Source organism: Notolabrus celidotus, chromosome 17 (genome assembly GCF_009762535.1).
Source record: "Notolabrus celidotus isolate fNotCel1 chromosome 17, fNotCel1.pri, whole genome shotgun sequence".
Lineage (NCBI taxonomy): Eukaryota > Metazoa > Chordata > Actinopteri > Labriformes > Labridae > Notolabrus > Notolabrus celidotus.
This window is the reverse complement of record NC_048288.1, coordinates 31,201,027-31,222,385: the sequence shown is the minus strand read 5'-3', so window position 1 is coordinate 31,222,385 and position 21,359 is coordinate 31,201,027. Positions and strand designations below refer to the sequence as shown.

The window sequence follows — 21,359 nt, the reverse complement described above, 5'->3', positions numbered from 1 at the left end:
GATCTCTTCTTGAAAACACCAGGATAATAAACTCCCCGGGTAAAGGAGCGCTGTAACGGCTGTTTCAGGTTTGAACAAAGCCTCCCCTTTAAGAGGTCTTCAGGTCTTCTCAGGACCAGAATCCAGAAGCAGCCGGACGAGAGTTGCTGATCTACTGCTAACGTCATCAGACTCTTGGAGTAACGATCTGAGCTCCTCAAGAACCGTTAGTGGACGTGTTTTAAAGATTCAGGGTTAAGACTCAGAGTTGGTTGACCCCCCCGCCCTGACGATGATGAAGATGATGAAGATGAAGGTGAGAACAGAATCAGGAGAGTTGAAGGTTAGAGAAATCTTTCCTTGTTTTTATTTATCACACATTTAGAAAATGAACCACACTATACAAATGTCCACCGTTCAGTAATGAAGCAGGCCTCCTGCATGAACCCACCGACCTCAAACCAAAACTCAGACCACTTCAGCGGATTACGAAGCGTCATGGCGGCTCCAGAACTCACCACCTTCCTCCTCCTCCAGCTCCTCCTCTTCCTCTTCCTCCTCCGGTTCAGTCGCAGACTTTAAATTACAGGACCGGCGTTGATTTCGTCGTGGTCGTCTTCGTGGTCGTACGGTGGACTGCGTGGGCTGCCCAGTGACTCGACTCTTATTGGACTTTTTTCGGGTGGTCACCTTGGTGCAGGTAGGCAGTAGCATGCAGAAACCTTTGGATGCGGCTCTCCTCTGATTGGCTGAAGGCTAATTCATTACGCTATGTAGAGAAGGGAGTAGGGTTTGTTTTTTCCTCTTAGAGTCCGTGGTTGGTATTTACATATGACAACAAGGAAGTGTGTGTATGTGTGTGTGTGTGCGTGTGTGTGTGCGTGTGTGTGCGTTTGAGTCCTACAGATGGGACAAGACAGGCGAGCGTGTAGACAGGGTTTCCCAGTCTCAATAGGAGGGGCGTTTGTCTCCTGAGAGTATAAAGTTCACCCCCACTCCTCCCCCTCAGGGTTTGTCATAACAGAGGGAGGTCACATGATCAGCGACACACTCACAACATGGCCGCCGCTCGGAGGGATCCTCACTTTATTACTCAGACATAAAATTAAAAAAAAAGAAGAAGAGAACAAATAAAAATAAAACGGAGGAGAGCCGGCGGGTCGGAGGGAGGGCGGCGTTCAGGCCAGGTAGCTGTACGTGTCCTTCTCGCCGTCCACTCGCTCCAGGTACTCCTTCTCGATCAGGATGTCGATGCATTTCTGTCCACAAGGGGGAGACAGAGCGCACACGTGAGGACGGGAACACAAACATCTACACATCATGATGATCTCAAGAGGTTTTAAAAACATCTGAGATTATTAATCTGAGACCAAACCGGTCTGAGCTCTCTCTTCAGATCTCTAAAGACCATCAGGGACTCCTGTGACCCGTCTGATCCTGAACGAGGTTTATGTTTTATTAACAAATCCACCAAAAAGAACACTTCCAACAACTCACTGCTCACAGACAGAGGAGAGATACAAGGAAGGGAGGAGGGATGGAAGGAAAGACTGAAGGAAGGAAGGAGGAATGGAAGGAAGGAAGAATGGAAGGAGAGACTGAAGGAAGGGAGGAGGGATGGAAGGAAAGACTGAAGGAAGGAAGGAGGGATAGAAGGAAGGAAGAATGGAAGGAGAGACTGAAGGAAGGGAGGAGGGATGGAAGGAAAGTCTGAAGGAAGGAAGGAGGAATGGAAGGAAGGAAGAATGGAAGGAGAGACTGAAGGAAGGGAGGAGGGATGAAAGGAAAGACTGAAGGAAGGAAGGAGGAATAGAAGGAAGGAAGAATGGAAGGAGAGACTGAAGGAAGGGAGGAGGGATGGAAGGAAAGACTGAAGGAAGGAAGGAGGAATAGAAGGAAGGAAGAATGGAAGGAGATACTGAAGGAAGGAAGGAGGAACGAAAGGAAAGACTGAAGGAAGGGAGGAGGGATGAAAGGAAAGACTGAAGGAAGGAAGGAGGAATAGAAGGAAGGAAGAATGGAAGGAGAGACTGAAGGAAGGGAGGAGGGATGGAAGGAAAGACTGAAGGAAGGAAGGAGGAATAGAAGGAAGGAAGAAAGAATGGAAGGAAAACTGAAGAAAGGAAGGAGGAATGAAAGGAAGGAAGAATAGAAGGAAAGACTGAAGGAAGGAAGGAGGAATGAAAGGAAGGAAGAATAGAAGGAGAGACTGAAGGAAGGATGAATGGAAGTTAAGTCTGTCTGCAGAAACAGGAAACCACACACACACTCATTCAAAGAGCTGATCTTTAAATACACATGTTCACAGTCTGGTTCATAAAAACAGATCAAGTCTGAGGAGTTCATGTCTCTATCAGCACTCACTGAATTTATTAGAACTGGTTCTTTTTGAAGATATTAAACTGACCAGTTTTGCCCAAATAAGGGCGTGGCTGACTTGACTGTAGCTGTTCGTGAGGAGGCTGAAGCCCCGCCTCTTTACCTCACATGATAACAATAACAGTCTCTCAGTACGGGGGTTCTCTGTCAGACTCTGTTACCTTGATGACGGGGACTCTGGGTTTGAACCGGGATGACAGCTGGTTCAGGACTTCAGCCAGGAGCTGCTGGTGCTTCAGGACCTTCCTCATCTTCATGATCCTCACTATAGCAGCCTGCAAGAGACGAAGAGGATTTAATGATCCTGAGGGGAGGTCAGAGGAGGATCATCTGTCACAACAACAGACTAACACTGTGTCTCCACAGAGAGGAGAGGTCTACAAGTACTCAGGAAGGAGGAAGGAAGGAGGAAGGACAGACTGAAGGAAGGAAGGAAGGAAGGAAGGAAGGAAGGAAGGAAGGAGGAAGGACAGACTGAAGGAAGGAAGGAAGGAAGGAAGGAAGGAGGAAGGACAGACTGAAGGAAGGAAGGAAGGAAGGAAGGAGGAATGAAAAGAAAGACTGAAGGAAGGAAGGAGGAATGGAAGAAGAGACTGAAGGACAGAAGGAAGAATGAAAAGAAAGACTGAAGGAAGGGAGGAAGAATGAAAAGAAAGACTGAAGGAAGGAAGGAAGAATGGAAGAAGAGCCTGAAGGAAGGAAGGAGGAATGAAAAGAAGAGACTGAAGGAAGGAAGGAGGAATGAAAAGAAGAGACTGAAGGAAGGAAGGAGGAATGAAAAGAAGAGACTGAAGGAAGGAAGGAGGAATGAAAAGAAGAGACTGAAGGAAGGAAGGAGGAATGAAAAGAAGAGACTGAAGGAAGGAAGGAGGAATGAAAAGAAGAGACTGAAGGAAGGAAGGAGGAATGAAAAGAAAGACTGAAGGAAGGAAGGAAGAATGGAAGAAGAGACTGAAGGAAGGAAGAATGGAAGAAGAGACTGAAGGAAGGAAGGAGGAATGAAAAGAAAGACTGAAGGAAGGAAGGAGGAATGGAAGAAGAGACTGAAGGAAGGAAGAATGGAAGAAGAGACTGAAGGAAGGAAGAATGGAAGAAGAGACTGAAGGACAGAAGGAAGAATGAAAAGAAAGACTGAAGGAAGGGAGGAAGAATGAAAAGAAAGACTGAAGGAAGGAAGGAAGAATGGAAGAAGAGCCTGAAGGAAGGAAGGAGGAATGAAAAGAAGAGACTGAAGGAAGGAAGGAAGAATGAAAAGAAAGACTGAAGGAAGGAAGGAAGAATGGAAGAAGAGACTGAAGGAAGGAAGAATGGAAGAAGAGACTGAAGGAAGGAAGAATGGAAGAAGAGCCTGAAGGAAGGAAGGAGGAATGAAAAGAAGAGACTGAAGGAAGGAAGGAAGAATGAAAAGAAGAGACTGAAGGAAGGAAGGAAGAATGGAAGAAGAGACTGAAGGAAGGAAGAATGAAAAAAAAGACTGAAGGAAGGGAGGAAGAGACTGAAGGAAGGAAGGAAGAATGGAAGAAGAGACTGAAGGAAGGAAGGAGGAATGGAGGAAGAGACTGAAGGAAGGAAGGAGGAGGCATTTCTGTTTGGGTAAATCAAACAAGGATCTGTGACCTCAGAGGTCAGAATGAATCTTTCATCAGTCCCTGATGTGGAGGTGTCAGTCACCTGAATGAGGAGCTTCCGATCCTCCTCGATGTTCTTGTGAGTCGTCTCCTGCTCCTGCTTCTGCTCCGTCTTCATCGGGACGTTGATGTTCACCCTCAGTTTTTTACTGAAGACGAGAAGAGGGAGAGAAAGAACAGAACACATGAGCTGAAGATTCTCTTCAGATTGAATCTTTATGTTTCATAAAAAACTAATTCTCACTTTTTGTATCCGAGGAACAGTTTGATGACGGTGTCCGGTTTGAACTCCACCTCGTCCACGTTGGCGTTCTCGTCCTCCATCACCTGATGGACGGACAGAGAGAGAGAGAGAGAGGAGAGAGAGAGGAGAGAGAGAGAGAGAGGAGAGAGAGAGAGAGAAGAGAGAGAGGAGAGAGAGAGAGAGAGAGAGAGAGAGAGAGAGAGAGAGAGAGAGAGAGAGAGAGAGGGCTGCATGAGGGAGTGGAGCTGTGATTTATAAACTAACTGTTCCATCCTGGACCTGAAAACTGAAGTAACCACTCAGTGCTCAAACCTCCTTCTGAGGAGAGTTCACTCAGATTTCTTAAAGCTGCAGACACACACATGAAATCATGTTTGTGGCGCCCTCTGGTGGTCATTAGAAGAAGCACAGCTCTCTCTCAGCCTGAGGAGAGGTTCGTTTAGAGGAAACACTTCCTGCTCTGAGTTCTACGTCTGAAGAGACACTAAAGGTAAATTCTGAACTCTCACATTCTTTGAAGTTGTAAATAAATCTGATAACTTTCAGAATAATCTGACTCTAAAACATTTTGCAGAAGCTGAAACATGACGGCTCCTTCGACTCACCAGCAGCTTGGATTTTAACAAGATCTGCAGAACTTGAACCAGAATGTCCTGAAAGAGAAGAAGGATGTTATTCAGCAGAGAGTTAAAGACGTCGGAGCAGACAGAGTCACAAAGCTTGGTGAAGAGTGGAGCGTACAGTTTTGATCTGTGTGCTGTCGGTCAGCTGCTGCACGGTGTAGCTGTCCTCTGTGTTGTACTGCAGCAGGATGGCCATCTGGAAGGTGGAGGCCTGCAGCGTGTACCTGAACACAAACACAGGTAGAGCGTGAGATCGAGCCGCCCCCCCCCGTCACACACACATGCTCTGAAGTCTCTCTGAGAGGACGCGTACCTGTTCTTGAAGCAGTTGGTCACCAGCTCTCCTTTGGACAGGTGATAGAGCCAGGTCAGCTTCCTGCCGCTGTGTCTGCTGGCGTAGAACGCCGTGAAGCGCTGGTAGCTCCTCTCCAGCTGAGGAGAGAACAGAGAGGAGGAGGAGGAGGAGGAGGAGGAGGAGGAGGAGGAGGAGGAGGAGGAGGAGGAGGAGGAGGAGGAGGGATTAAAGACAGAACTGAGGTCTCCTGCAGAGCTCCTGAAGGTCTGCTGCTCGGTCTCAAGTTTTTAACCATTAAATAAAATCCAACGAGGAACAAAGAGCGCTCAATAAGAGCTTTAAGAAACCTGAACCCTGTGATCCAGACCTCCAGAGGGACCTGGTCTGCGGCCAATTAAACTTCACAAATGTGTTCAGATGTCTCTCTCTTTTTATTTTTCTTTATTTTTGTTATTATGATGTTTATCTTTTGTATTGAGGAATTTAAACATGAACTTTTCTATTCATTTTTTTTATTTGAATATTAACCAACTTATCTAATTTATTAATTTAAATATTAACCTATTCAATTATTTAAATATTAACCTTTGTATACATTTACATTTATTTATCTATTCAAATATCAAACCACCTAATTATTTATTTTATTGTATTTGCTGTTTTTATCTCTTCCCTTTCTAAATTTATAATTTTTGGAACTATTATTTATTATAACTTTTATTATTGTTTTTTTTAAACTAATTTATTCACTTTTCTACTCATTGTTGTTTCCAAATAATTCTGCATGTGTCCAGTGATTTGTCTGCCTTTTACAGTATATATCTAATATACATACATTTCATTTAAAATACATACACATGTATTATCTTCATATCCAAACCTTGTAATATTGTATGAATGATCTCAGGAGCCTTTTTGTTGTTTTCTTTTCTATCATTCTTTTTACTCCCTGATATATTATATTTTATTTTTTAGAAATTGTTTCCTTTAAAATAAAATAGAAACACTCCTCGTCTGAATTGTTTGTTGATCTTTGTGTAAAAATTCAAATAAACATCTTTAAAAATAAAAAGTGATCCTGTCTCTGCAGCAGGAGAGCTGTGTGCTCCAGCAGCTTCACATCTTAAACTCCTGAAAGCAGCGTCGGAGATGAACAGTACGATGTCTGTGAGCGAGTTACCTCAGAGGGCAGAGCGAAGGTGCAGGACTGCTGGAAAGGCCAGGACCCGGAGCTGAGGACCTGGATACTGAAGTCCACTGTGAGAGAGACAGAAGGGTTACAAAGAGTTCTCTGTGGAGTCTCTGTCACGTTCAGAAGTCTTGAAGCAGAGTACTCACAGTCCAGAGGCTCAGAGTTGGTCAGGTGTTTCTTGAACTGCTCGTTCAGGTCTTTACTGACCCCGATGTCCTGGAACATCCGCTGCAGTTTGGACGTGTACTCGAACCCGCACGCTTGCTGCAGGAGAACACAAACAGAACCAGACTCAGTTTGAGGTTTTCTGGGAGCTCGGTGCGTGTTGTGGATTTGATTTCATGCAGACTTCTGGTAGTCTGTGCGTGACGTCTCACCTTGAGTTTGGAGATCATGCTGGCCTCGGCGTCGTCGCTGGCGCTGTTCTGGTGGACCAGACGCTTGGCCAGCATCTTAGCGTAAAACTTCTGGAAGACATCTTTGTCCTCGATGTATTTGAACACAACCATCTGAAGAGCAGAGACAGACATGAGCACAAAGATCACGGAGCACTACAGAAGTTAAAGTCATGTATTTATTATCTCTGTCCTCCTGAATGAGACAAACACAGAGTCCGGTCTGCCGCTCTGAGCCTGAACCCTGAACCCAACAGGGTCAGTGCTCTTTCACATGAAAGCAAACAGTCTGTTTGTGAACGTTGGTGCAAACACAAAGGTCAGAGTCTCACCACTTGGTTGAGTGTGTCCTCCAGCTCAGCCTCCTCGGGGTTTTTAGAGCTGAAGAGAAAAAACAGAAACAAGAGTTTAGATTTCATCCTCAAAGGACAGATCGCTCTCCAACAGGAGGGCAAAGTACAGTCATATTACTCTTTTTATTATTACTACGATTATATTATTATATCATTCTATTATTATCATCCTAAATATCATTATCATATTTTATTATTATTATAATAATCTTCATAATTAACATATATTATAATTATTACAATATTTATCAATAACCTTTTAAAATGTATTTAATTTATTTATTAGTACTTATATTTATTTAACAAATGAAATGGTATATTTTTGTTTATTTATTGTTAAATCATTTTCTTTTTCGTTTATCATTTAAATATTCTTAATCTATCTTTCTTTTTTTATCTGATGTGATGTCTTTATTCTTTTTATATATTTAAATTTTATTAATTTTATTTTGTATAATTTTTATATTTATTTATTTATTTGATTTATTTGAGTTAATTTTATTTACATATTTATTATTTATGCCGCTTGAACAATGATTTATTGATCTACTGTTTCATCACTTTATTCTGTTTAATTTGAATTTATTCTTTAATCTTTTGGGTTGTATTTAGTTTTTGCATCATTTTTGTTTCTTGCATTTCTGACATGCTTTGTTCGTCAAAGCACTTTGTAAACATTTGTTTTCAAAGGTTTTATAAATATAAGTTATTATTTTTATCATAAGTCACCTCAATAATTAGATTTCCTCTAATGAGTCTCATTTGTTGCCCTTGTTGTACTTGAAATCCTGATCTTTAAGTGTTGATGATGTAAGGAGGCAGCGGTGTGTCACGTACCTCTTCTTCAGTAAAGAGTCGCAGTATCTGGCCAGCAGCTCAGGAGACTTGCTGGACGACTGAGCCATCCTGGTGACGGCGTTGTTGTTGATGAATCGACCACACGCCTGTGAAGAGACGTGAAAAGTGAGAGACTGTGACGTAACCCAGGAACGTTTCATCTCCTGTAAGACGTTTGGATTCTCTACGCCGTCGGTGGTTACTCACCTTGTCGAGCGCCGCCACAAAGCCGGCGTCGTTGTTGAAGGCAGACATGACCAAGGCGTTGTACTTCTTGTGGACGTCCAGGGTGGTCTGGACGTAGACTTTGGGGTCCTGGAGGAAACAAACAAGTGTTTGGTTCAGAAACTCACTTTCCTGCTTAGGATGAATAAAACCGACTGACTCTGAAAGTTAAAACAAACTCTGGACATTTATCTGTAACATCCTCTGACTCTTAGACCTCCTCTTATTACTGCGGACTGTCGATAAAGGAAAGAAAGCTGCGTACGTTGAGCGCTGCCTCTCCACACTTCTCGATGGCAGCCAGGCCCTGGTTGTGGATGTGAGTCTCTAGAAGTTTCTTCAGTTCCCCCAGACCGTCTGTGATCCGTGACACGAGGTTGTACATCCGGCCGAGGTCTTAGACGACAAACAGAGAGAGAACGCTGTGTTCAGAAGGGGTGGAGTTATAGAATATAAAGGTTTATCATTTGATCAGTTATCTCTCATTTTAAAACAAAACTCTTCATTTTAACTGTAAGATGTGAGTTAGTACACACAAACAAATCCTTTGTTGTTAAAACTAAACTAAAGACTTACCTCTTTAATTGAGCTTTTAACTGGAGTCATTTCTTTCTAGCCCTAGACTGCGTTATTACTGCGTTATTACTATTGTTTAAACATCATTTTTATTTATCATCCTTCTTATTTTATTTTTCTGATATTTCTCCAATTTTTTATTTTATTTTAAGGATTTTATTTGATTTATTTTTTCCTGATATTGATCTGATTCCTTTTTAAATTTATTATACTAATGTTTATTTTTCTGGTATTTATCAGATTATTTTGTATTGATTTTGTTGTAATTATTTTAGTTTCCTGATATTTATCTGATTTTATATCATTTAATTTATGCACTGATTTTATTCAACTTATCTGGTATTTTTCTGATAGTATTTAAAAATCAGGCACCCTCGTATCTTAAAGAGCTCATAGTGTCCTATTACCCCTCTAGAACTCTACGCTCCCAACATGCAGGCCTGCTCATCGTACCTAAAATCTCTAAAAGTAGTATGGGAGGTAGAACCTTCAGTTATCAGGCCCCTCTCCTTTGGAATCATCTACCAGTTAGGGTCCAGGAGGCAGACACCCTCTCTACTTTTAAGAGTAGGCTTCAAACTTTCCTTTTTGATAAAGCTTATAGTTAGAGCTGGATCAGGCTTGGACCAGGTCTTAGTTATGCTGCTATAGGCCTAGACTGCCGGGGGAACTGGCACACTGACACACTGGGATCCTAGCTCACCCCCTTCCCCCCAACCCCCCTCATCTCTCACTTTAACTCTTCCTGTCCCATTAAAGTCACTAACCATAGACCTTTCTGGAGTCTCTGAGCTCCCTTGTCTCGTAGATTCCTCTGAACTGACGTAGACGTCCTCCTGCTGCGGACGATCTGGACTCCAGCGGCAACAGCTTCTACGACTCGTCTCATCACTATCACTTCTCTCTCTTACTCCCCTCTATCTGTCTTTCCAGACCCAACACGGTCTCAGCAGATGGCTGTCTAACATGAGTCTGGTCCTGCTGGAGGTTTCTGCCTGTTAAAGGAAGTTTGTCCTCTCCACTGTAACTAGCTAAATGCTGCGATGTGCAATGCTCATGATGGATTAAGGTGGGGTCAGACTGAGTCTTACCCTGTCTTGGTGTTGGGTCTCTGTTCATAATTTGACATAGAGTGGTCTAGACCTGCTCTGTTTGTAAAAGCGTCTTGAGATAACGTTTGTTGTGATTTGGCGCTATACAAATAAAGATTGATTGATTGATTGATTGATTGATCTAGTATTTATATGATTTCATTTTATTGAATTATTGTTAAGATTTTATTTCATTTATCTGGTATTTGTCTGATATTATTTAATTAATTCTTTTGTAATTAGTTTATTTTCCTGATATTTATCTGATTTTATTTTATTGATTTATTGTAATTATTTTATTTCATTTTTAAGTATTTCATATGAAGTTCCTCTTGTTTTAGTCATTTTACCTGTTGCTGTTGTTTTCTGTCTCTGTGGGAGTTACTTTGTGAAGCACTTTGGGCTTCATGCCTGAATGTATGAAAGCTGCTTTATAAATAAAAATGAGTTGAGTTAAACTCCTGATTGTTTTTTGTTAAAATCACTGAGGAGTCGAGGAAGAGAAAACCCAAAAAGCTGCCTTGATGTAGTTGTTCTAAACGCTCTGTTTGGAGTTGGAACATGTGAGACAGACATTCAGTTTCCTGCAGTTTGAGCAGGTTTGATGAGAAATCGAGGGTTACCTTCGTTCTTGTCGGCATCCAGAAGGTTCTGGAACTCCGTGTGGAAGATCTCCAGGTGTTTCTCTATGAGGACCTGCTCACACTTCCTGGCCAGCTCGTCCTGGGTGGACTCGTGGAGGTAAACCTGCACACGCCGCTGCTCCTCCAGCAGACGAGCCTCCGCCTGAAGTAAAGCGCACAGAGAGAAAGCTTCAGTTTCAAAGACTGAAAACAAAGAACTCAAATCTTCACGACAGACGGACGGACGGACGGGCGGCTGACCTTCTTCATGTACTCGGTGACGGGGTTCTGCTGCAGGAACTCTGTGCTCTCGCGTGTGTAGAACCGTTCCGTGTCAGTGAGGAACTGACATTCAAAGTACTCTTTGTACACAGACAGCGTGGGGCCTTTGGCGAAGGCGTCCTCTTCGTTCAGACCGAGCTCGACTGGAGAGAGAGGAGAGACTTGTTACAGAGCGTAATGAAGCTCGGAGGAACAGGAGGAAGGACTTCTTCTCATGTGTTGACCTACCGTAAGACTGAACCACTCCGCTGATCAGTCTGGTGTTTATGGTCTCTCCGTTCCTCTCTCTCTCTATCAGCTTCAGCACCGCGTTTGTTACCTGAAAAACAAACGTGTGTTTAGTAAAGGTGGGAACGTGTGAGCGTAAAAACCAGCTCGTTATTCTATAGAAAGAAAACACACCTGTTTGTTGAGGGGTCGGAATAAACACTCCCTCCAGGTCACGAGTGCCAGCTGGGAGGAAACAGACGTGTGAGAGGAGGAGGAAGAGGAGGAGAGAGGGAGAGAGGGTTAAACAAAAGGTTGAGACTTAAGGCTTCATGTTTGTAACTCGTCTCCTTGACGTCAGCATGATTCACATCAAACCGCCGCTGCTCTGAAATCAACTTAAATAACAGTGATGGTGAATTTAAAGGCCGGAGACTCTTTGTTTACGCAGCACTCGGATCAGAGCTGGAGATGATGAGAGGCCTCTGTGTTCACTCTGTAACTATTAAATCAGATTACTGTTTCAAAACAAACAGGACACACAGACGCTCTGTGAGGAGGGCAGACCATGACATGCCGGGAGCTCTCGGAGACCCACGAGCCACACGACGGCTCTCTTTCTGCAGAAAACATCTCGCTTCTTTCCTTCTTCTGGATGTTAGGAGACGTCAGCAGGAAAACAAATCATGAGCCGACGTTCAGAAGTTGAAGACAGTTTGTTAGTTTGTATCTGGATTTAGTTTTCTGATGAGCTTCTTGAATCCATCATTTCTGACGCTGCTAACAGGAAGCAGGTCTTTAATGTAAGATGAGATTTTTATGAAGTTTTAGTTTGTAGATTCTTATTTTTCTCAGATTGAGGTTATTTCCATAATTTGATTTACAATTACAACAAATATATATCTAACTGTATTCTGTGTATCAGTTTAGTAGAGTATTGTTTTGAGTTGTGCTCTCCCCTTTAAGGTTACTAAGGGTTGCAGGCAGAGTGGTGTTGTTTCCCACAGTGCAGTGAATGCATCACGGTCGTTCAATACTCCTACAGTCGTAGTGGACATTAAACGTGTCCACAGCAGAAGTTGTCTCTGTGCTCTTCATTTACCCACATCCTGAAAGTAGATTTAATGAATTGTATGAAGTTAATATTTAAAGCAGAGTCGACTCAGTGTCAGACTAACGACTCTGCTTTGAGCTGCTAGGTTTAGAGTTCTCTTCAGTGCCGCTGTCGCTCGTCGCAGCTGTGTTTACATTCAGCTCCAAACGTCTTTAAGCCCCGCCTACCTCTCATCCCACGACACGATTGGCTGTTCAATGCCGTCTTCTTCTGTTGGGAGGCAACTAGCATCTAAGGCTCATTAGCGCCCCCTTCCAACTTAAATGGCCAGGGGGTGTAATTACATGTTTATTTATATTGAATCTAACTGAAAATGTTTTATATTTATATCAAGAAAAATTAAATCGTGATAATTATCGTTATCGAATTATCGCCCAGCCCTACGTTCAGATACAGATTCTGACAGGTTCGACCTCTACATATATCCTCTCATCTTAACTTGAAACAACACTGAACCTTTCTGCTCTTTCCAACAGAAGTGATCACATTTAGAAACCGCTTTGAAAGACATTTCAGGGGGAATCCTGGTCGTCTTTGAACCTCTGCTCCGTTTACATATTTTAGGGTCTGGAATGACTAAAAGACAGAATCCCTGGAGCAGATTTCTCCAGCCATGAAACAGCCTTCAACACCGGAGCCGCTCGTCTATCCCCGTCCTAATCTGAGGGTTTGTTTGTGTTGTTGTGCAGTGTTGGTGTTTGAATGTTGAGCTTTCAGGTCCTGTCACACCTTGACGATTTAGCCAGCGTATAAAAAATTGGTGAGTACGCTGGCGTACGTCACATAAGTTATGGATAAGTTTTGTATAAGTTTAGAGCACGCTGGTATACGTGGATCTCCGGCGTAGGCTACGCCATCGATCCGAACCAGAAGTATAAATCAGGCTTAAGAAGTCTCTCTCTGCAAAAACCCTCCCTGCTCTGAGACACTCCTGATGATAATCTGAACTCGTCTGTGACAAAGAGAGGACAGACCTCTGATTGGAAGTTAGTGCTCTTTGTATGTTGTGACTTCCCCTGCAGGCATCCCATGAAGCACACAGCTGAAGCCTCTACCTTCATATACATGAGTGAGGTGCAGACGTACCGAGTATATCTCATAGATTCCTTTGCGTCCCTCGTCACACTCTCGTCTGACCCAGTGGCGGTTGAGGTAGGCGCAGATCCCGTTGAGGACCTTACTAGAAAAACGGTAATCCTCCCACTGCTGCGTGTAAAACTTCAACACACACTCGTCCATTAGATCCTCGCCATCCTGGGAGACAGACGGGAAGAGAGAGGATCAGTGACATGCAGACGATTCATGAACTGGTTCCTGCATCTTAAGAGCGAGAGAACACTCACCTTGAGCAGGCTGGTCAAATAGTTCTTCAGGAACTCTTTGAGCCGCTTGTAGAGCTCCAGGCCTACAAACTGAGCCCCGCCCGGAGTGGTGGACTTTTTGGAGGGCTTGGCTGGAGGCACGGAGCCCCTGCCCTGGCTGGACTGATGGACGCTGGTACAGTAGTTATATACATGTCTGAGGGGAGGGTTAAGGATCAAACACAGAGACACTGCACATCACAGAGCGACGTATCTACGCACGAGTCAACAGAACATGAAGTTAGTCTCCGGATATTTCCAAGCTTCAATCAGGAAGTCTCTAATTCGGATGCGCATGAGGCAGCTGTGTAAGAAGCTTGATTCTGATTGGTTGACGATGGTTATTAACTTTCACTAACAGAGTCAAACTGATCACAAGTCATGTCAGATCAATCCACGGAGAAGAGTTCAGACACATGTAGCTTCATAGACCTTAAGGTGAGGGGAAACCGTTAACTTCCTGTCCATCAATATGATGAAGGAGCAGGGGAGAGAAACTTTAGGTTAGCGATCTCTACGAAGAAACTTAAACCATGAGCAGTTGTGTTTACAGCAGCAGGGTTCAAAGTTGAGACATTAGTTTCTTTTTAAAGGTGTGTGAACCGCAGAGAGGAAGGAGAGCTGAATGAGGACAGGTTCATGTTCAATCCACCGACACAGGCAGAGAAGAATCCATCACCGTGGAACGATCACTGACGAGGAATCACTGGAAACAAATCATATTAGATCAATGTTTGAATCCTAAGTTAGGAGCCGGGTAATAAGCGGAGTTTTGTCTCACCCTGTCAGGATTCTAATTCCCATAACTACCTGCTAACCACACATTATCCCTTACTTAACTCAACTTCCTGTAGATGCTGACATGTGGTGCAGATCTGAAAGGTTCTTGCTTGTTTGAATGAGCGCTCTTCTCTTCTAAAGATCAGGCTAACAGAGCTGAAAGCATTTCATACATGAGGCGAACGGTGACATCGTTTAGTTCTGGAAAGCTGCACGAGAGGGTGTTTACTTCCCCGTCACGTCATGGATGTTTTGTTCTTTAAAGTGTTTGAATGTTTGAAAGTTTTGATCAGGGTCTAAGGGTTAAAGAAAAACCTCACTTTGTAACACAGGTAGGTCTTAAATCTCCTAAACGGGTCATGAAGTAGAGTTTGTTTTCTGCCATCATGATGGGGTGTTTTCGTTGTAACTCGTCGTCTGGACAAACATCAATACTTTGTAAAAATCGAAGAGTTACTTTGAATATTTTCTCATTTTAAAAGTAACATTTTTCATCGGTTTTCCCAGTGCCTGGTTGTAATACCGTATTCCCGCCAGACGGTGGCGATATAGTGTCTTAAAGCTGTTTGCTAACCGCATTAAGTAACAGAAGAAGAAGAAGAATGCTAACTGCATTAAATAGCAAAAGAAGAAGAAAACATTTGCGACAGTCGCAGCGATTTTCTTCCATTCTGAATCTCACACTACTACACACACTTTTCCAGACACTGAGCATGGCTGTAAAATGTAAACACGGACGCCACGCTGCGTCACAGAAACACACGCACGTAAAGATAGAGACAGGCGCTGACAGTGCTCGCTACTAGCAGCACCTCGTCCTTAAATGCCCATCCCTAGTCGCAGGCACGTCAACACACGGCGATGTGACTCAACAACTGGGATCAACATTTAAAACTTCAACCTAGTGAAGATCATCTAGCAGGAAAACTGATAAATTAGAGAGAAAATGTTCTAAAGAAAATGTTTGTTGATATTTTGCTTTTGAAGGTTTTACCTGCATGGTTCAGAATATTTGAGATGTATTGATTTGAATCAGCAGTTTGTTCTCTGAGGTGTCAGAAAGTAAAGTATCCCTCACCTCGGCTGAGTAAAACCTTTTACAGTTGAGATGTTTGCAGAGTTAGAACCAGATCACTTGAGTTGAATGTGTTTGGATGATCGTCCTGCCTCAGTGAGTGATACATTAAAGCTAGGTTGGTAGCCACGGATAAAACTAGCATGAATTTGAATGTAGCATTTCCTCAGGACTGTCTAACCCCTCCCCTCGGAGCTCCTCCAAAACGACGCCCCTGCTTGCATGCATGAGTGCCAATGACCATATGATGGTGACTGATTCCAAACCGGTCTTCAGCTCATGGTTTGTGTTTTGCACTACGTCAACTCATGTCTCACTCAGCGGTAAGAAAACACCAAAACATTCTCTTAGTGAAAGTTAAAAACACAAACAAACAGGAAATAAAATGTACGCTTTGCAGGAGGCGGGCAGAACGGCAGGACGGGATCTGATTGGTTTCATGATTTGGCTCCTGATGGCAGGGATTGGTTGGAGTTTTCCCAGGTTTACTCTGACTATAGATAGCAGCTTTTTTCACTCTTAAGAACACATTATGTATTGATCACCATCGAGAGATAAAGATCATTTTAACCAGTAGAACAAAAAGCTGATCTAAATCTGACGACCAACCCCAGCTTTAAGAACACATGGTACAAACTGTTAGCACAGCCTAGCAGAGACACACTCCTCAGCTCTCTCAGGATACGTGTAGAGTTCCATGTAGCGTGACTTGGCCATGCTTTGCCGTGTGTACACCTGCTGGATGCCAGCCCGCAGGTCGTCCCATATCTGGTCCAGGCCTATCTGTTTCAGTCCGTGGGGGTTCTGGGTCCTGTTTGACGACATGGTGACGCCCCTCGTCCTCTGTCCTCTCCCTTACGAGCGATGCCCTCCCTTTCCTGCTCCGGTGGGCGCTGTCCCCCGGCTCTCCTCTCCCTCGGTTGGTTTCTGTCCTGGCTGGCTCTGCTCTCAGAGTGCGAGGTCCATCTGGCGGCGGGGCTTGTGGCGCCTCGGTAAGCTGGTTCGACGATTTGTGAGGCGGGATGCAGTCCCACTCTGCACGCCTGGGTGGCGCTGTCAGCCACTCCTCCACCTAAAAGCTTTGGCACGCCTCACCAGATGACCTTCAAAAAGGAAACAAAGAAAAGGAAAGAGGTTCTGATTAGCGATCTTCATCTCAGAATTAAACTCAGATCCTGAAATCACGTCTCAGTTTCCTCAGTCCCGTGTTAGTCGTCAGTCAGGGAGGTAATATGGATTTATCTGCTGACACCTGGCTGTGATCCCTGGAGACACGCTGCTGACAGACCCTGACGTCACTCAGATAATAACAGATTAGTCCACTTTAATGCTTCCCTGGGTTCCTTCACTCTCGTAAAGACAGCGCTCCGACTCTTATCTAGCACACTTCTTCTTCTTCAACGAAACACAAACACAGACGTCGAGCTGCTTCTGAAACATGTTAGCAACATCAGATCTTCAGCTTCTGTCAGAACATGACAGGAGCAGGTCTTCAAAAGTCTACCAGACCCGAGTTCTTTGCAGGAAGTGGAAGCCTTGTTTCTCCCGTTAATAAATCATGCTTGAATGTGTTTTGTGCTCTCCTGGATGTTGCAGCATGCTTCAAAACATTTGCACAACTTCACCACCTTTCGTGCCTCACCCTGATACCTGTCGAGTATCAGGTCAGGTCAGGACTGAGACGGTCACAGGAGTAAATCCAGCTGATGTCTGTCCGCGGTGGCTACATCATTAAAGCTAATCGACGGCTGTAATTTCATCCTCGCTGAAAGCACAAGAAGGTAAATGAAGCCGGAGTTTGCAGCATTAACATCTCTCGGGTTACAGAGAGGGACGGACTGAGCTCTCAGGGTAGTCCTCGTGTTAAAACTGAACGCTCGCCTCTAAGAATGTGGGTTTATTTCTCATTTTAGTGCAAAAACAAAAACTGAAACATGTTTGAAACGTCTCCAGGAGTGAGATATGCTTCAATTGTGACACACATGAACAAGATCAACATTCTTTTTGCGTTCATGTGACACAGATGTTGTTATGAAAACATTTCAGAAACGCCTGACACAGATTTAGAGAAATCATTTGATTGGGAGGATTGGGAGGATTGTGAGGAGCCCCCCCTCCCGTCTAGATTTGGGACATTCAGCCGAGGAAAACAAAAAGTTACAGAGCGTTATTGGCAGATAAAGAAGAAGAGGAAGATGTGACACCTTCAGCGTGAGACTGCCGTGATTATTCTGCTGCCTCTGCATGAAAACAGAAAATGAGAGAAAGACAGTGTGCTGATTAAACTGATGAATATTTAAGACGTGATAATGAGACTGCGATGAGGCGGCTCCCAAACTGAGATAAGGCATGACACAGCAGGAGGCATTACAGTGAGAGAAGGAGCCTCGTTGTGTAAATGCAGCGTGAGTGTGTACATGTAGGCAGCGCGGCTATATTTAGAAGGAGCAGGCATGCAGCGCTGCCCGTCTCTGGACGTTCACAGCTATTAGGGCCAGAGGCTCAGGACGTGACCCGGGCGCAACAGTCAGTAAGTGGAAGAGGGGAGGAAGCTGATTGACCCGCTCCGTGTCCTTCCTGTCCCCTGTTGACGAGTGGCGGGGCGGGGAATGGACACCTGACGTCTGAGCGGCGAAACGTCTGACGCTGCTTTCAAAGACGTGGGAGAACACAGCACTGAAGTTAGCTTCTTTAAAGGAAACAGGACATGTAGGTGTTCGAGGCGAGTTGCTCATGCTCCTTTTTTAAACTATATTTAGACGACGATGTAGAACGAAGCTGTTAGAGAATTATTTAACTTTCAGAAAGAGTTTTATTACACTTCACAGAGAGCTTCGTATTATTTTAACTCCTGAGCTTCAACTTTAACTCTCACCAGTGATAGATTTTTAATCAGGAAACATCCTAAAATATTACATTTTAATTATTATTTTCAATTATTTTATGTATATTTTTCCACTTCATGTAAAACATCTTTAAGTTCCTAGAAAAGCGCTATATAAGTCTTATAAGATAATAAATATATCACAAATCAGCCAATCAGAAACGTAACGAGCAGTTTGAAGACACTTTGATCAGGGAAATTTGCTCAGTACTTCTAATAATAAATAATAATTCATTTTAATAATTTATTTTTCTTTAAACTTTACTGTATGCATTTTTATATTTTATATTATCCTAATTGCTATTTATTAAATATTTTAATTTATTCATTTAACTTATTTTTTTAATTATTATTATTAATTTTAATACTTTTAATTTATTATGAATGCATTTACTTATTTTTAATTTTCAATTATCTTTTATTTATTTTATTTTATTACTTTTGGAAGATGGATGATGGTTTTTTTTGTCTAATAAAAACATTGAAAAACAAGAAAAATGTTTGCTTAATTACTGATAAATCATCAAAACAAATAAAGCAAGTGCTTGAATTTAGAAACAGTATTTATGAAATTCTTGGTTATACTTGAGAAAAATAAAGAAAACAAACGGCTGATAAATTTGTCAAATTAATCAAATCAAATAAAATAGAAATATATGTCAAAGAAAATTGGTTTCTAATTCCAGTGCGGCCTTATTTCTATTTATTTTTATTTTTATTTGGGACATATTTCACAGGAAATTACTTTAATTTAATTAAAAGTAACTCTGTCTATTAATTAAGTTTTCAACTTAAAGGCCCTGTAGGGAGTTTTGAACTGGCTGAGAAACAGACTGAAAATGATACTGATGCCTCTTTATGACCTTCAATAGTAAACAAGACCATCAGCAACAACACTGACACCTTCTCTGTTGTCATTTTGAATGCCTGAAACCGCCCTGAGGGGGTAGGTGCCAGACCAGATGATAGACCTCTTGCTTCAGAAACAGCCTTTATTTGACTGTTTCATGGAAAATAATCACATTGCCTGATAAAGTTGACTGTTAACAGACAACAGGATGAGGTTTTTGTTGAAAACACTAATTTTACATGTAGAGGACAAGAGATAAGAGGTATCACTTTGTCCACAAGGGGGCGCCAGAATCGATACAAAACAAAAGTTCCTCACAGCAGCTTTAAGTGTTAAAAAGTGTCGACTTGTCATGGGATCCAAAAATTAAACATTTCTACAGCAGAATCTAAAAATGTTCAAAAAGAGAAAAGCACCAAATGTATATTTTTAAAAAGTTAGAAGAAGTGAATGTTACAGAGTTTGAGGGAATAGTTGAATTTATCATGAATGGAAAGTAAAGATGTAGTTTACACTGCTAACGTTTTGGGCGTTGCAGCAGCTGAGATAGTTCCTGTTGGTATTTTACACTTTAGATTAATTAAATGATTTGTTATATTTTACCTTTATGTTGCTGTTTGTTGATTAACAGGAGTTATGGCAGTTTAGAGGCAATGTGGCTAACAGGAGTTGGAATTTAAACACCCCTTTAAGAAAAAAAGCTGTTCTCTGATTGGCCAAACAGAGTGAAACATCACATCTGCGTGTTGAAACCGTCAAGTTAAAAACTAACTTGTTTAACGTACGGTCTAGTGACGACTTTACACCCTCACTTTGGACTCAACTTGGATAGAAACACTCAAATAATGTCCTCAAAACTGAAAATTGAGAGCATTGTTTTCAGACACTACAGCACATTTTCTACGTCTGGTTCTCAAAGCAAAACTACGGCTAAGATCCCGAGCTGCACAGAGACAGGAGAAGAAGAAATGTGACCCAGCATCAAGCTCCATTCAGTCCTCATCAGTCATCAAAAACCCAGCCTCCGTCTCCCTCCCCCCTCTCCCCCTCTCTCCCCTCTCACAGACTGACCACAGCACTGCAGCTGCACTCTGTTACAGACATAATAAACTGCCCTCCTGCCTAGCAACATTTAGGATAATTGGGATGCTAACGTGAGGCTAAAGGCTGATTGATTTTGGTGCCAATATCTGACCGAAGCGAGATTCCTGAATGTGATAACAACCGGTGTTTCTCTGAGAGCAGAGTGACTCAACATCTTTGCACGAGTTTCACTTCAAAAGGAAACACAAAGCCTTTTCATATTTCATATTCTGCAGCAGGAATACGCAAAACACGCCGAGTCCAGCTTCCACTGAGAGTCACAGTGAATGATGAGGTCACTCTAAGGCTCTGATTGGACGGTTCATTTGCAGGAAGAGCTCCTAAAACATGTTGATAAACTCACCAGGATGGACAAGCTCAAGGTCTACAACGTCAGATGTTGGGTTCATGAATCTAACTGGATGAGAAACGGCTGAGTGATAAGAAGAGTCTTTGCATTTAATGAAAATGATGCTTCTTCTTTCAGACCCGGGTAAAATGTGAACATGGCAGCATTCACAAGCATTAAAGTGGTCTGAACGTGGTTTGGCGTTGTAGGTTTCTATTCTAGTCAATGTGTTAACTTCCACTGGATCCGCTCTGTTGTGTTCCGGCTGCGTCTCTGATCCGGCAGGTCGAAGTCCTCCGGATCAACATGGATGAGGAGAGGAGGAGGAGGAGAATCCTTGATTCAGGGATTACTGCTGGGAAAACCTCGGTCACATGACTCCAGCTGTCCGGCAGTCCTGCTCCTGAGCCGGGCCTGGTGGAAGGTCCCAGTAAAATAGGTCCCGATCTGCACCCTGGAGACTGTCAGGTGTGCAGCTCGTGTGTTAGAGACCTCTTCCCCCCCTTTAGGTGTTGATGGTCTCCCCTAACGTCATCATCATCCTCAGCACACACAGGATGAGGATGCTGGAGTTGGTCTGCAGCCATCCAGCCCATTCAGCTCAGACTCCAGACCCGCTCCTCTCCGGGTGGATCCTCGCTTAACTCAGACAGGAAGCCCTACCTGAGGTGCTCCTGCAGTTGCCATAGCAACTGAGGCAGACAATACCTCAGAGTGGCCGTTTGACTGCAGAAAGGTAGAGCCTCTTTTCACCGGCGGTAAAGAAAGGTGCCCTTCACGGCAGCTCTGGGATCCGGTTTCGGATTCCCACACCGGCAGGTATCAGATCTGTGTCCCTCTACAGTATCTGACCCACAATCGGATCCAGTCCTGTGTGACGAGGACTCGCAGGATGTGGACCGGGCTCGCTGAGTGGCAAGAGTGTCTAGAGAGT

At 43.2% G+C, this 21,359-nt stretch overlaps 1 protein-coding gene across 2 annotated transcripts in view; it reads right to left on the bottom strand.

Annotated features, from left to right (window-relative positions):
* Positions 1 to 323: 323 nt before the first annotated feature.
* LOC117828804 (cullin-1) overlaps positions 324 to 21,359 on the bottom strand; it is a 28,662-nt gene continuing 7,626 nt past the window's right edge. For both annotated transcript variants that reach the window (XM_034706123.1, XM_034706122.1), the window contains 21 exons: positions 15,945 to 16,362; positions 13,387 to 13,561; positions 13,130 to 13,297; positions 11,125 to 11,175; positions 10,951 to 11,041; positions 10,702 to 10,865; positions 10,441 to 10,603; positions 8,416 to 8,546; positions 8,133 to 8,240; positions 7,926 to 8,032; positions 7,068 to 7,116; positions 6,718 to 6,849; positions 6,487 to 6,604; positions 6,329 to 6,405; positions 5,167 to 5,285; positions 4,972 to 5,077; positions 4,836 to 4,883; positions 4,231 to 4,313; positions 4,030 to 4,135; positions 2,520 to 2,633; positions 324 to 1,238 (listed from right to left, as the gene is read on the bottom strand). In XM_034706123.1, the coding sequence (XP_034562014.1) occupies positions 1,158 to 1,238; positions 2,520 to 2,633; positions 4,030 to 4,135; positions 4,231 to 4,313; positions 4,836 to 4,883; positions 4,972 to 5,077; positions 5,167 to 5,285; positions 6,329 to 6,405; positions 6,487 to 6,604; positions 6,718 to 6,849; positions 7,068 to 7,116; positions 7,926 to 8,032; positions 8,133 to 8,240; positions 8,416 to 8,546; positions 10,441 to 10,603; positions 10,702 to 10,865; positions 10,951 to 11,041; positions 11,125 to 11,175; positions 13,130 to 13,297; positions 13,387 to 13,561; positions 15,945 to 16,084 (2,331 nt within the window). In that variant the 5' untranslated portion in view covers positions 16,085 to 16,362 and the 3' untranslated portion in view covers positions 324 to 1,157. The remainder of the gene's footprint in view (positions 1,239 to 2,519; positions 2,634 to 4,029; positions 4,136 to 4,230; positions 4,314 to 4,835; positions 4,884 to 4,971; positions 5,078 to 5,166; positions 5,286 to 6,328; positions 6,406 to 6,486; positions 6,605 to 6,717; positions 6,850 to 7,067; positions 7,117 to 7,925; positions 8,033 to 8,132; positions 8,241 to 8,415; positions 8,547 to 10,440; positions 10,604 to 10,701; positions 10,866 to 10,950; positions 11,042 to 11,124; positions 11,176 to 13,129; positions 13,298 to 13,386; positions 13,562 to 15,944; positions 16,363 to 21,359) is intronic.